General features: G+C 39.9%; 1 protein-coding gene across 7 annotated transcripts in view; it reads left to right on the forward strand.

Moving 5' to 3' along the window:
• The window catches only part of LOC122552829 (tyrosine-protein phosphatase non-receptor type 14-like), a 272039-nt gene that overhangs the window by 197990 nt on the left and 57531 nt on the right, over nucleotides 1–16518 (forward strand). For all 7 annotated transcript variants that reach the window (XM_087991330.1, XM_043695821.2, XM_043695830.2 and 4 more), the window contains 4 exons: nucleotides 4851–4921; nucleotides 10038–10125; nucleotides 13580–13668; nucleotides 14165–14252. In XM_087991330.1, coding sequence (XP_087847456.1) covers nucleotides 4851–4921; nucleotides 10038–10125; nucleotides 13580–13668; nucleotides 14165–14252 — 336 coding nt within the window. The remainder of the gene's footprint in view (nucleotides 1–4850; nucleotides 4922–10037; nucleotides 10126–13579; nucleotides 13669–14164; nucleotides 14253–16518) is intronic.

Below are 16518 nucleotides of genomic sequence, written 5' to 3' on the forward strand. Positions count from 1 at the left end.
GGAAATGGAGGGTTAAGTTATAAGGAGCACCTGGATAGGCTATGATTTTTTACACTGCAGCATGAGAGGTTAAGAGGTGACCTTTTGGATGTTTGTAAAACCATGAGGAGCATAAATAAGGTGAATAACAAAGGTTTTCCCTCAAGGTAGGGAGTTCAAAACCAGAGTGCAAAATTTTGAGGAGAGAAAAGAAAGATTTAAAAGATCCTGAGGGGCAACATTTTTCACACAGAAAGGTGGTTTGTATGTGAAATGAACTCCCAAAGAAAGTGGTGGTACATTTACAACATTTAAAATACTTTTGGACAGGTACATGAATAGTAGAGGTTTAGAGGATTATGGGCCAAACCCAGGCAAAAAGGGACTAATTTAGTTTGGGAAACCCTAGTCAGCATGGATGAGTTAGACCGAAGGGTCTGTTTCCATGCTGTATGACTCTATGGCTCAATTTGTGACAAATCCTAGGAATTTTAGAAATTCAAGATAAATGTATCCACTGTCAGTAGCTAAATCAATTAAATGATCAGACCCACAGTAATTGTCAACTTGTTGTCATCTTAATGTTTTATGGTACTATTTCTTCACTGTTAAATGAATAAAAGCTGCCAATCTCTTGTGCCTTGAGAGTTGCTAAAATGCTGAGGTTGAAATAAATCAAAATCTTTGATTTCTTGTGCACCAGAAAAGCTCTCAAACACGACAGCTGATTTGCCACCAGCTTCACATCCCAAGTCCTCCCTTTCAATACTTGTTTCTGTCAATGAAATATGCAAGAGCTCGATCAGAAATAAATAGACAAAGCAACACTCTGTGCCTGCAGGCCATCCCTCACCCTGTAGGGCATTATCTTTTGTTTCTAATTTCCAAGCCAAGTCAGGACTGCTCATTTGAAGCTTTTTTTTGTCTGAAGATCAAACACATCTGATTCCTTTCAGGCCTTTTTTTTAATAAAAGAAAAATCTTTTTGACTTTGCAGGTGTACCTGATCTAAACAAGCCACGTCTCAGATTAGTTCATTAGTTAATTTTCCCCACGACTGTCAGCAAACCAGAAATTCTGCTTTAAGGACTGCTTGTATTATGTCAATATTGAAGATGAGTTTCAAAGGTATTTACAAATCTCAATTGTGAGCATATCATTGATGTCAGAAATGTGAGAGTATCTCACTGTTTTAATTCAATACCATATTTCTCAAATAAGTTAGCTACCCTCAGAATCCGTGAACTACAATTATGCAAAGGTTATGAAGGTTGGGGTGGGAGTTCATTTTATTACATAATTAATGGGGCACAGCTGTGGCCTCTTTGCCCTTGTTATAGGCAATAAAATGTCTAGCACTACTGAACCTATTTTTTTAAACAAAAAAGGCATTTTTTTCTCAAAGACTTGTTCTGCATTGAAGCAGTATGGTGTCTGATGCACAAAACAGCTTGGTTGGTGACGGGCACTTGTTGGAAAATTATTCAATGGAAAATAATTTAGTCTAATTATTCTGTTCATCGCTGCACAATGTGTTTTTTAAGGATAAAGGGATGAATTGTGACATCAGTTCTTCTTTCAGTTCTTAATCCACTTTCAAACGTCTGTCACTGGGCTTATGTAGGGAAACAAATTAATTGGTAATTTTGATGGGAGTATTTCATCAATAATGCATTTTTATTACCATTCTTCTCCTCCTCATTTTCCCAAATTCCAGAAGGCACTGCTTTTAATTAAAGTACAGAGGTGAGGCATAGCTGTCCTCAGGCTCTCATCTGGATGTCAGCAAAATGGTCTCAAAAATAATCAGAGAATGTTTGAGAAAAAAATGCAACAGCTCCTTCTTAAGTAACTGCTTGCTACTCAGAAGAAATGCTTACATTTATATGAGTTTTCCTGTCTAGATGGAGATACATTATTTTGAAAGTGATTCACTCAGAAATATTTGGAAAGGTAGAGAACATGACAGATCTTTTAATACTGTAAAGATATAAGTTAAATTCAGCTGGAGATCACCACCAGAGTGATTAGTCGGAGGAGGAAGCAAAGGACAAATCTAACCTGGCCAATTACTGTCCCATCAGTCTACTCTCAGTCATCATTAAAATGATGGAACAGTGGTATCAAATGACATTGTGCAGCATTAACCTGCTCAATGATGCTCAGTTTGGGTTCCGCCAGGGCAGTCAGCTCCTAACCTCATTACAGCCTTGGTTCAAACATGGACAAAAAAGCTGAATTCCAGAGATAAGGTGAGAGTGACAGCCCTTGTCATTATGGCCACATTCAACTGAATGTGACATCAAGAAGCCCGAGCAAAACTGGAATCAATGATTATCTGCTGGTTGGAGTCATACCTGGCACATAAGATGATTGTGATTGTTAAAGGTCAGTCATCTCAGCTCCAAGATATCTCAACAGGAGTTCCCCAAGCCAAGCCATCTTCAGCTGCTTCATCAATGACTTTCTCTCCATCATAAGGTCAGAATGGGTTGATCCTTCAAATATTAAAGTAATTTATGTTCAAATGCAACAAAATCTGGATAATATCCAGGCTTGGGCTGATAAGTGGCAAGTTACATTCATGTCGCGCAAATGCCAGGCAATGACTATCACTCCAATAAGAGACAATCTAACCACTGCCCCTTGACTTTCAATGGTGTTACCATCACTGAATACTCCACTTTCAACATCCTGGGGGTTACCGTTAACCGGAAACTCAACAGGACTCATCACATAAACACAGTGGCTGCAAGAGCAGGTCAGGGACTAGGGATTCTGCAGTAACTCACCTCTAACTCTCCAAACCTGTCTACCATCTACAAGGCACAAGTCTGGAAAGTGTGATGGAATGCTCTGTACATGCCTGGATAGATGCAGCTCCAACAACACTCAAGCTTGACACGATCCAAGACAAAGTCCTCTTGATTTGCACCACATCCACAAGCATCTGCTCCCTCTTCCCCTGATACTGAGTAGCAGCAGTGTATACTATCTACACTTCACACTACAGAAATCCACCATTGGCACCTTCCAAACTCTCAATCTTTCATCTAGAAGGACAAGGACAGCAAATACATGGGAACACCACTGCCCACATGTTTCCCTCCAAGCCATTCACCATACTGATTTGGAAATGTATTGTCACTCCTTCACTGTCACTGGTCAAAACCTTGTAGGTCTACCCACAACTCATGGACTGCCGCAGTTCAAGAAGATAGCTCACCACTACCTTCTCAAGGGATGGGTGATAAATGCTGATTAGCCAATGATACCTAGGTCCCACGCGTGAATTTTTAAAAAATGTGCCACTATGAAGGCATCAGTCAGCTGATCTAGATCTCCCACTGCCTCCAGGTGGCAGTCTGATGTACAGTAATGCTCAGTTAGGCAGAAGTAAACATACCTGGAGAAATGTCATAGCGTCATACAACATGCAAACAGACCCTTCAGTCCAACTAGTCCATGCGGACCATAATTCCAAACTAAATTAGTCCCAACAGAGAAGGACTCACCAACATCCTTTCCAACCTCAACATAATGTTCCAACTTGTTTACTACAAGGTTTGAGCAATGAAGACAAGTGTGCTAAATACCTCCTTAATACCCTATCTATATGTGACACAAACCTCAAAGAATTATGTACCTGAACCCTGGGGTCTCTCTGTTCTATAACACTACCAAAGGCCCTACTTTTAATCGTACAAGTCTTGCCATTATTTGTTTTACCAAAATGCAATTCTACACAATTATACAAATTAAACTCCGTCTGCCACTCTTTTAGCCCATTGACCCAAGTGATCAAGACCTCTGTAATCTTAGATAACCTTTGGATATTACCAATTTTGGTGTCATCTGCAAACTTACTAATCATTGCCTCCTGTATTCTCATCTAAATCATATGTAAATGACAAACAAAAGCGGACCCAATACCGATCCCTGTGAAACACAGCTGGTCACAGGCCTCCAGTCCAAAAAACAACCTTCCATCACCACTCTGTCTCCTGCCATTAAGCCAATTTTGTATCCAATATCCGATACCTGATCGATTTTGAAAAAAAGATACAGACAGATTATAACACTGAGTGTCAGTGTTTTTAATTTTCTTTTGATATTTTTAATGTATGCTTTAATTGGGGAGACAGGCCTTGTGACAGTAAACTTGAATGTTGCTGTGAGAACTGTTGCTTGGCACCAGCAACAAATTTAACATTAAGTCAGCAAGCAAAATTAATATATGTTTAATTGCATTTTCATGCAAAAGGCATACTTGTACTTTAGGGGATCTGTGGAAAGTTAATTTTGGGAAAGCAGGATCGCATGGAGAAAGATTGATAATCGCAACCAGAAGGGTCAATCATCATGTGTCCAAGTAGAATATCTGCAGAATCCTGCTCAATTCTTGTTATAAATTCAGAAAGTCAGCAGAAACCGTGGACCAGCAGCAAGTGATTGGGAGAAATCCCAAAAATTCCATTCATTTGTATAATTGAGGGCACCTCTCTGAAACCCAGTTATATTTTTGCCTGAATTTACAGCAGCACACAGAACAACTTATATTGATATCGTATCTTAACCTAATAAGAATCCCAAATAAAAATCAGGGATAGCAACACGGAGTGTTTTTTTTTCTCCTCTCCAGCCAAGAGAAACTTATGGTTTTATTGTGAAGAATTTGCTTTACAACGTGTTACCTCATTTGACACAAGCATGGCTCTCTTGACTTGTAACTAATAAGGCCTGAAACTAACAAGAAAACCTCTCAATTTCTGTTTATGAGTAGCAACTTTACAAGGCTGTAAATGATTTATAGCATTAATAACTATGATTAGCTGCCAAATTTGTACAATATTGTGGTGATCTGTTCACAGGACTGGGCTCAGGATCAACGGGTTCTGGAAGAAATGACGTGCAAGGTAGCACTGCAGCACCAGGCCTACAGGTAAGCTAGGTTTCTAGTACCATTGGACTCTTAACTGAAATCAGGAACCCCTAATTATGTTATACAAGAGCTTGGTTTCTTCCAGATGAACCATTCCTTCAGTTTTGAACTAATAGTCATCTACGAATTGTTGCCAAGATAGAGCCTGACATTGGATTACATATCTCTGTAAGCTCACTGCTCATTTATGTTGCTACAAACAGGATCACAGATTTGAACTCATGTTTTAGTAAGGTCAAATATAATGTTACTACAAAACAATACAGTTATCAGTCGGTATTGGTGATAACGACCATGTGTAATTCTGTGTGGTGTCTTAGAGTGACAGATTTCAGGATATTCTCAAGAATCTCATGTTGATACTTCTGGTGTTAATGGTATCAGCAGAATATGCTAACCATGTAAAACTGTATTCTGTTTGCGCTTTGCATCATAGATCAGATTGTCTCTGAAGCTGGTTTTAGTTGAGTTTCAGATGTGCTAGCTGGTTCACCCAATTTTTAATGCTCATGCAGAATAAAATCTACTGAGTACCTAGTATAAGAACCCTAACAAGCATTGGCCAACTGTACCTCATATGATTGGGGCAGCAACTGCAACCCAGTCATTTATTTTTCTCAATTTATAGGTAGCGGTCCCACTGTTCGTAGCTCAGCATTTCCTTGTACGCAATTCAAATTCTAGAACAGGCTTTCCATGTGACTTGAACACCTATTCCAATCTACCCTCAGCATTTTCCAGATTGGAGGTTTGGATCATGGCACCATCCACTGTACTTTAATTTTGTAAATTGTGCTGAGCTTATGTGTTGTGAAGTATGGAGCATTCCAGCATCTTGGGTGTGATTATTTGAAATTCTTAGTGGTTGTGATGTTACATGTTTAATCAACCTCACAAGCTGGATAACTGATTCACATTGTGTGTGTGTGTGTCTGTGTGTATCCATGTGGCACCAATCTTCCTTGTTCAAGCGCCATCTATAAAAGCCCATTGTGCACTCTGAAAAGCACTGTCTGGAGCTGATGTGACTGACAGGAAAATTGGCTTCCACTTAGCAGGCAGGGTCCTGGAGGTTTTGCTGGATGGGTTGGTGCACAGGCAGGTGTTCCTTTTGCGCCTGGAGTAGCAGTGGAGGATACGAGACCTGACCATATTAGCCTGGCCCAGGGATGCCAGACAGTTTAAAGCCATCTTGACTAATTCCAAGCACTGTAAGAAGAAGACCAATGTCCTTCTCTACTCCATCAGCAAATGCGACACCATCTTCTCTCCACTAACTTCTACTCACTTTATCTCTACTATTGCACCTCCCACCCACCAAGTCTCTTGCTCTTCCATACTCTCAATTGCTTGCATCTTCACCTTCATCTACCCCAACTGCACTACCATGAATCCTGCGTACCCTCCGCACTGCTTACACACTCATTTGGCACACCTCACCACCTGCACAAACAGTAATTGCTGTGACTCTCACTTTTGTTTTCCATAATATATACCTCTCGCTCATTACATGAGAAAGACAGATTTAATAGAGCAGAAAGAGTCAAGATGAGTAGTGTGCTGTCTTCATCTGGCTCCTCAACCCTAATGAGTAAAAGATCTTGATACTGACCAAATCATGCAGAACCTAGTATTGGATGCACTTACTTACTGTGCCAGGATTCTGAATGAAGGCCTGCTGATGACTATGACCAGCTTGCTGGCTTTGTATCTGTGCTAAATGGCATGGCAATATAGCAATATTACGCCCTTGGTATCTTTGCCTGAGTCAAAGTAAGTGAGCACTATGTCAATGAGCAGAGAGACAAGAGATGCATCCTGGTTCAGTCCATGACCTGGGTTTGACCCCCTGAGCACACAGTGTCCTTGTGCAACACTAGTTTCTTGTTGAGACAGAATTGCAGAAGTGGATCAAAGAAATGCGGTGAAGGTTTATAGAGGTTGACATATGTCAGTTGCCAATGTCTGTGGATATGGGGTGCAAGTGGTTGGTACTCTTGAAGCATGCCCTGAGATGTTGGTGTCTAGTTTCCACAGTGGAGGTCACTTGAAGCAAATGGCAAGCCGAATTTGCCAGCTGCTTGCCTCTGGTTTCCTGATTGAATTATCCTGGTGACTAGCTTATAAGACCATAAGACATAGGAGCGGAAGTAAGGCCATTCGGCCCATCAGGTCCACTCCACCATTCAATCATGGCTGATGGGCATTTCAATTCCACTTACCCGCATTCTCCCCGTAGCCCTTAATTCCTTGTGACATCAAGAATTTATCAATTTCTGCCTTGAAGACATTTAGCGTCCCAGCCTCCACTGCACTCTGTGGCAATGAATTCCACAGGCCCACCACTCTCTGGCTGAAGAAATGTCTCCGCATTTCTGTTCTGAATTTACCCCCTCTAATTCTAAGGCTGTGTCCACCGGTCCTAGTCTCCTCACCTAACGGAAACACTTTCCAAACGTCCACCCTCTCCAAGCCATGTATTATCTTGTAAGTTTCTATTAGATCTCCCCTTAATCTTCTAAACTCCAATGAATACAATCCCAGGATCCTCAGCCGTTCCTCATATTTTAGACCTACCATTCCAGGGATCATCCGTGTGAATCTCCGCTGGACACGCTCCAGTGCCAGTATGTCCTTCCTGAGGTGTGGGGACCAAAACTGGACACAGTACTCCAAATGGGGCCTAACCAGAGCTTTATACTGTCTCAGTAGCACAACAGTGCTTTTATATTCCAACCCTCTTGAGATAATTGACAACATTGCATTCACTTTCTTAATCACGGACTCAACCTGCATGTTTACCTTTAGAGAATCCTCAACTACCACTCCCAGATCCCTCTGTACTTTGGCTTTACGAATTTTCTCACCGTTTAGAAAGTAATCCATGCTTCTATTCTTTTTTCCAAAGTGCAAGACTTCGCATTTGCTCACATTGAATTTCATCAACCATTTCCTGGACCACTCCTCCAAACTGTCTAGATCCTTCTGCAGCCTCCCCACTTCCTCAGTACTACCTGCCTGTCCACCTAACTTTGTATCATCAGCAAACTTCGCTAGAATGCCCCAGTCCCTTCATCCAGATCATGAATATATAATGTGAACAGCTGCGGCCCCAACACTGAACCCTCCGGGGCACCACTTGTCACCGGCTGCCATTCCGAAAAAGGACCTTTTATCCCAACTCTCTGCCTTCTGTCAGACAGCCAATCCTCAATCCATACCAGTAGCTCACCTCGAACACCATGGGCCCTCACCTTGCTCAGCAGCCTCCCGTGTGGCACCTTATCAAAGGCCTTTTGGAAGTCGAGGTAGACCACATCCACTGGGTTTCCCCGGTCTAACCTACTTGTCACCTCTTCAAAGAACTCCAACAGGTTTGTCAGGCATGACCTCCCCTTACTAAATCCATGTTGACTTGTTCTAATCCGACCCTGCTCTTCCAAGAATTTAGAAACCTCATCCTTAATGATGGATTCTAGAATTTTACGAACAACCAAGGTTAGGCTAATTGGCCTATAATTTTCCATCTTTTGCCTTGATCGTTTCTTGAACAAGGGGGTTACAACAGCGATCTTCCAATCATCCGGAACTTTCCCTGACTCCAGTGACTTTTGAAAGATCTCAACCAACGCCTCCACTATTTCCACATTCACCTCCCTCAGAACTCTAGGATGTAACCCATCAGGGCCAGGAGATTTATCAATTTTAAGACCTTTTAGCTTTTCTAGCACTTTCTCTTTTGCAATGGCAACCATACTCAACTCAGCCCCCTGACTCCCTTTAATTGTTGGGATATTACTCCTGTCTTCCACTGTGAAAACTGACGCAAAGTACTTATTAAGTTCTCCTGCTATTTCCTTATCTCCCATCACTAGGCTTCTAGCATCAGTTTGAAGTGGCCCAATGTCTACTCTTGCCTGTCGTTTGTTTCTTATGTATTGAAAGAAACTTTTACTATCATTTCTAATATTACTGGCTAGCCTACCTTCATATTTGATCCTCTCCTTTCTTATTTCTCTCTTTGTTATCCTCTGTTTGTTTTTGTAGCCTTCCCAATCTTCTGATTTCCCAGTGCTCTTGGCCACTTTATCGGCTCTCTCTTTTTCTTTGATAGATTTCCTGACTCCCTTTGTCAGCGATGGCTGTCTAATCCCTCCCTGGATAATCTTTCTCTTCTTGGGGATGAACCTCTGTACAGTGTCCTCAATTTTACCCACAAACTCCTGCCATTTTTCCTCTACTGTCTTCCCTGCTAGGCTCTGCTTCCAGTCTATTTTCATCAGTCTGGCAAGTTTGCTAAACTGGGACTCCGAAAATTGCTGAGGTGAATTGGGCAGTTAACAAGACATTTAGCAAGCAATAATGAGCATCAGTTAGCATTTCACTGCTGCCCAGTGAGAATCTCACCAAGCCCCTTGCGAAAAGCCGAAAAGATGTAGGAAGCTGACCTCTGTGTCAAGGTGGACCCCTTACTCTTCACTGTCTCTTGCCATAGCGCAAATCACTTGGACCCCAATTGAATTCTGCCCTTACAATTTTCTGAAACTTTACCTAGCACTGTCCCTTCATTCAAAACCACCAAAGATAAAGGTCATCCATCTCACCTGCTGTTAATGGGGCTTTGCTGTGTCAAATTGACCCACACAACCATTGTTACTATAATTCAAAACAATGCATTGGATTTGAAGCAATCCTAAAAGACGTGCTAAGTAAAAGCAAGTTTGCTATTTCTGTATCAATGCCCAAATATTCATGATATTTGTTCTATTAAACTGGCTTGTGAAAGGTTAATTTTATAAAATTTGACTTAATTTTTGTGTTTCCTGCTTTTCTCTTTTCTTCATGTCTTAGAAGGACTACAGACCGGCACCTTTCTTACAATCCTTTGTCCATGTTGTCTTAGATTCAAATCGTGGAAATGATATCCGCCATGGTTTGCCATATGCCTGGCGTATTTGAGCTTCTCCAAGCTGATTTTGAGAGGGTTCAAATGTATTATTTGCTGTTGTCCGAAGTCCATACTTGATCAATGCAGCTAGAGCTGTATTTGGACAGGGAAAGTGTTATCTTTGAAGGACTTTTGGGTGTATTGAATTAAATTTTTCTCTCTTCCAAGTGGAATGCCAGCTGCAGAAGCTGAGTTGCTTTATATAAAGGAAGTGGAACAGCTTGAAGGCTTTGGGCAAGAAAGTTTCCCTGCTAAGGTATATCAAAATTATCACATTGATTTAGAAAGATAACTTCTCAGATATTTTATGTATTTATTGTATTTTTAGTTTGGTTCTGAACATGCTTAACTTCCTTCCAAGTTGGATTGATGCAATTGAACACAAGTTTTAAAGAGAAAATGGAATTTAAATGTACATTAGCAAGGGTTTCTTTATTTTATAAAAGTGACATTGATGCACTGTGATGCAAGTAACTTCAATGTTGCAAAGGCGTATTCTGATTCTAGACCAAACTGGCAAATTTATGCTATGGTCTGACAGGGAACAGTAACTTTATTTTTAAAATAGACAATGTGCAAGACCCAGGTACTTACTAGGACAGTAAGGGAATAAAGCCACAGATCCTACAGAATTGGAAAATAACCCACTTTAAATTTGCTGTTTGAAGATCGAACAGTCAACAAATCTATAATATATATTTTTATGCTCTAACGAACAGAATTAGCATTATGTAAATATGTGCAATGGCAAACTGGTCAAACACCACTCAGAGCACATCAAATGGCAAATGTGATCAAGACATTTCCCACAGATTTCTCAGCAACTCCCCAGATGGTAATGTCACTGCAGGTCATAAAATCACGTGAAAACTTTGCAAAGTGCTCCGATTCTTCTTTTCAAAGATGTAGCTTCAGAACTCTCTCAATAGCAGCTCAGTTACAGACTGCCACACAAACTGCTCCCGTCCTGGTGTTCATACTCCTTTTGGCACTGTACCTGCCTCAATTCATAAAACTGTACTCACAGCATCTACTGACAGGCATAGTTCCAGCTTGTTCATAGCCAGCAAGCTTTACCATGCTAGTACTGGTCCTGAGTTTCTCTGAGCTCCAGTCTTGTTGAGTTATATCAAAGCTACTTTCAAGCCTCAATGTCTCCCAGTAGTACTCAAAGTTCCAATTGTTTGGAGCCTACTCTGGCAGCACGTTGTTTGGATTGGAGCCCATCCTTTGTGCAATCGACTGCCTAACTCCCAAAACTGACAACTTACAATTTATGGCTGCCCTGGAACCTGCAATATGTTTTCTGTGCCATTCCCAGTCCAGTGGTCTCCCTGCTGTACAAACTGGCAGGTAATGCCGGATGACCAAGATGGCTGAGCTCTTTTAAATGTTTAAAAGGAATGCTTGGCAAAGCATGGTGTCCTGTCTCACTCTGTGCAAGCCTGTGCAGGACTCCTGGGAGCCTAATGGGAGATAGAGTCCTCATCAGATCCTGAAACTGAGTGAGTTTATGTTTGTAATGGGACATAATTTTCAAATGTAAACAATCTCCCTTATAAAATATCTGTGATTGACTGTAGCATTTTTGAGATGTAGGAATTACAGTAATCCATCATTTGTGTAGACGCAACCCACAACCGACCTACCAACAGCTTGTTCTTTAAGGGGGTTGACAGAAACAAAAGTCAAATAATGAAATGTTCATCAGCTCAGTTTGTTTAAATCAATCACAAAGCTGAAAAATCATAAGCAAACACTTAAGGACTTTGTCCAAGAAAGCCTACTGAATGATGTATCTTGTGGCAATTAACATTTGAAAATTTTGATTGGTTCATTTCCACTCTTTTAGTGTCCACCTTTCTAATAAGTGCTTTTTAAAAAATGAAAATAATCTCTACAATTTCAAAACTTGCTCTTGTTTATTAGATTGATTGTGAGTTCATACAATGGCCTACTCTACTAGATCCCCATTATTACAGTTTGAACAGAGTTTACAGCTGGACACATTTTCTGTCATAATTTCCTTTGAACAATAGAATCTTCATTACTGAAATGAATGGCATATTTGAGACAATGAGGGTGTAGCAATATGCTAATCTTATGCTGTCATTCCTGCCTCAATTAAGTTCCATTATAATCAAAGGATAAACAACAGATATCCGGGTTAGCTTGGTGCAAGAGGAAAGTAGGAGCTAATATTAAGAACCGGGGACAGTGGGGAATAGCTTTTAGGTTATTTTATTTCTTTTTTTGTCTTTTCATTCCATTCTCCCTGGTCCTTCTCCCATTTTCTGTGATAGTGGCTCCTCTCAATGGTCAGGGTGTAGTGGGTTTTCTAGTGGAAATTCTGTATGGCATTTACCGCTTCGAAGAGAAGGATGCCAGAGCAATTGAGGGAAGCTTGACTGTTAACACTGAACTAGACCTTACATTCATGGTCTCTGGACACTGAAGGATACAAGTGAGGTCTTCCTTATCCATTTCCTTACAGGAGCCTTTTAATTAGACTACCAAATCTATCTATTTCCTTTAGTATTTCCCAGATTTCCTCTTCTCACCAGTAAAATATCATCATCCAGAGAACCTTCTTTGTCAGCCATATATCATACAGCCCTCAAGCAACATTCAAAGCCTAAAAGAACAATGTCTAAATGCTTTAATGCAGTCAAAATTATTTTCCAATCACTTTTGAGATAATTTTCCTACTTAGATATAATCTTATGCTCTTAGCTAGTACCTGGATGGCAGGGATGAACAAAGCTTTTGTAAGTTGGATTAAGAGCCTCCAAATCTTCGAAGAAGAGATACTATCCCACCCTCACTCTGGTACTGTATTGGCTAGCATGGCCATTTGAGCTGTTTAAGAATCATGAAGCCTCTTGTGAGTCTTTTGACAAATTGAAAGCCATTGCTTAGAAGTCAGAAGAGAGGACCTTCTCCACTCTGGCATCTTTGCCAATTCCAGTGACCAGTTTTGAGTGCTTATGGATAAAACACTGACTGACTGCTCCACCTAAAGAACAGATGCAGTGAGAATGTAATTAGTAAGTACAAATTGTGTGGTTCTCTGACATACATGAGACTCTGATGTGTTTGACTGGTTTCAGCATGAGCCATCAGCCAAGACAAGCCGATGGGGAAGGAATAAAGCCCTCAGTAGTATGTATTGATAAGAAGAAGACTTTCCTTTGTGAGGCCAGATGGAATAGGAGGGCTCCTCTGGTTTCTTTTGAAGTCCAGGCCTGTATTCCCTGGGGATATCTACTCTCATTAGCTTGAAACCCCTCTCAAACATTCCCCATCCCTACCGTAACAGAAAACAGCTTAAAACATTGGCACGTGATTTCATTGTAATATCTGTTCTTTTCAGTCCACCTTCAGGAATATTGGAAATGTACATGTAAGAGCACATGTCAAAGACAAAACTACAATGTTGGAATACTAGGTTGAAAAATCACATTGTCGTTAGCTAATGTGGACCCGCTCCTAAATTTTAGACACTCCAGTTTCTTGGGAACATTGTACCCATGAAAGTATCTGAAGTAGACCTAAATTACTCGTGTACAAATTAGGGAACAAATTATGGTTAAAGACATTTAATAGGGGCCTTGCTTGGAGACGTCTAAAGTAACTTGGTAGTACTTGTATGAGTGCGGGGTGTAATGTACGTTTCACCTTGTAAATGAACATTTGTTTCCCTTGAACAGGATAACCTTGGAAACGACACTGTTATTGGTATTTCTTTTATGGGAATATTCGTAAAGCACAGGAATAGCCGGCCAACTATAACTTACAGGTAAACAAATAAGCTGCATTGGACCAAATGCAATAAACTTCTGAGATTTAAAGCTATGGGAAATAGCCTCCTGTTTCCTTTTCCCCAGTTACATTTTTGAGGCAGTTTTTGATATTCATGCACAATGCGGCTCCTTAATCCTGAGGAATTTATCATTAGTTCCTCCTAAGAACTGAAATATGTGCAAGAACTGAAAAGTATGTGCAAGAACAGTTTAAATTGAGTCTTACTTTTTGTATAATTTTCCTCTGTATCCCCTCGTGCCCAAACAATTAATTTTACATTGATTGATAGGTTTCAGATTTTCCTTGCCCCAGAATGGACTCTTCCACGCCCCAGAATGGACTCTTCCACCTCATTTCAATGAATCACCCAATGAATTTGGCTGAGGAGTTTATGTGGATTTTCACCCGAAATATTTAGCGCTAACCAGAGTTGATACAAAAGAATAAAACTGAAACCTGATCGATAATGCAAAATGTCTTTTAACCTACAGATGGAATGAAATTGGAAATATTACACACAACAGATCTTCAATTAATGTGGAGCTAACGAACAAAGAAGAAACAGTTCCATTTTACACTGTATGTACCTGGAGCTATAGTGGTTTGCTTTACAAACTTCTTTGAGTTTATAGTAATTTAATAGTTATTTAAAAATCATTGTTATCCTCTTAGATACTTTGGAGTTGACCTCTGGCATTTATTCAGCAAGTTGTCTGTAAAGTTCCTTCTTTGTGAATCTTTTGTGATCATCTTATTCTAATTTCTAGCAAATGTCTTCTTAATACCCATGCTGCAATGTTTTTTTCACATTTTTCCTAAATGCATCAATTGAATGCCTGTTGAATTATGGTTTCCAGATATTGAACTGCCTTGTGAATTGTACTCTTCCAGATATCAACAGAAGCTATCACATCCATTATTAATTTGAATTAAACAAATTTAAGCTTAATCTAAGGCATTTACAAACATCTTCAAATTTGGAGATGCCGGTGTTGGACTGGGGTGTACAAAGTTAAAAATCACACAACACCAGGTTATAGTCCAACAGGTTTATTTGGAAGCACTAGGTTTTGGAGCGCTACTGCTTCATCAGGTGATCATCAACCACCTGATGAAGGAGCAGTGCTCCGAAAGCTAATGCTTCCAGTTAGACCTGTTGGACTATAGCCTGGTGTTGTGTGATTTTTAACTTCATTCTTCAAATTTCTCCTTCTTCTAAATCGAAGACAGCATCTCCTTCTGAATTCATTGAACTTAATCAAGGATAAAAGATTGCTTCAGGAAATCTGATTAATCTTTTCTGGCCTCATCACCCTCCCTCCAAGACCCAGTTGCAAATATAGCTATCCAGTTAGACTGTACAATTCAGAATCACCCATGCCCTCTTTATGACAGTATTTAAGAAATCTTATTCACCTGTTATAGGATGTTATCAATATGACAGTAGAGGAGATAGTACTGGGAAATTTATATTGGTTAAACATAAATAAAGATATTTAACAGCTGACCAGGAGAAATGTCACCCATTCCAGGTGACAGTTGTTCTAAGTAGATGAAGGAAATGAGGATGGAAAGAGCAATGCTTATTAGCACATATGAAGCAATTCCTGCAAATTTACACCCTGTTCGATAATGAGGAGAGGAATGAACCTGACAACTAAAAGGCCACTCAGTTTGATGTTGGTTGTGAGAATAATGTTAAAATAATCAAGAACAAAATTAATTATTGCTTGAAAAGATTTGATTAATAAATGACAACCAAATTTAGCAAATCATATTTGTCTAACTTGATTGTTTTCTTTGAAGTATTAGAAAGGGTCCATTATGAAGTCCGAAGTAGGAATTCCATGATGGTTTCATATATTCAGGCAGATAGGCTGAATAAACTGCCATAAGGCATAGTCAGAAGGATGGCAACATAAAGCTTTTTATGTATCACTAGTTAGACCCCAGCTGGAGTATTGCATCCAGTTCTGCAATACTTCAGGAAGGATGTCAACAACTTGACAGAGGAGATATTTAAATGGTATCAGTGATATATGGAATCCAGATAAATTGTTTCTCTTAAAGTGCAGAACATTAAGGAGACATTTAATGATAGTCTTCAAAATCTTGAAGGGTTTTGCTGAATGAAGTAAATGAAGAAAAACTGTTTCCAGTGTCAGAAGAACAAACTTAAAATATTTGATGAAAAAATTAGTAGCAAGATGAAGAATGTTTTTTTGCACCATGCGATGTCATTATTTGGAATGCATTGCCCAAAAGGCTGGTGAAAGCTCATTCATAATGTACTTGACGGGGAAAGATCACAAGTCTGTGGGAGAAGAGGAGAGTATTGGGACTAATCAGATAGCTTTCCCTAAAACACAGGTGCAGTTGACTAAATAGCCTCACTCTGCAGTGTGCTGTGTGATGACTTTCCCAGTCTTAAGCAGAATGTCTGGCTTTCGGTTCCCCTTTCTGGCAACTAATCATTAGCCACTTTTGGTGTTTCACATCTTCATTAAATTATTTTTTTTTTGTTCTTTTGTTAATAGAACAATCTCCTGTACATATCTGGAATTCTACATAAAAGCTCTAAGTCTTTGTTGTTTCAGGTTGAACAGAGATATTTGAAAATCTTTGTTTCTTGTCAGGAGGTGCATTTCTGATTCTATACCTTTCAATGGTGAATGCCCTAATGCCTGATTTAGTTAAATTTTCTTGTGAGTGTAAACAGAAGCCTCAACGCAGAAACAATGCAAATTGATGAGCAATCCAACTGCAGTCAACAAATGTAACTGTACTTTAAACATGCAGGAAACCCACCACTACAGTTGGTGCTTCCTGCAGGTCATTTGTGTTA

The sequence above is a fragment of the Chiloscyllium plagiosum genome, unplaced genomic scaffold (assembly GCF_037043375.1).
Source record: "Chiloscyllium plagiosum isolate Xiang-an unplaced genomic scaffold, Cpla_swu_hap1 HiC_scaffold_10, whole genome shotgun sequence".
Taxonomy (NCBI): Eukaryota; Metazoa; Chordata; class Chondrichthyes; order Orectolobiformes; family Hemiscylliidae; genus Chiloscyllium; species Chiloscyllium plagiosum.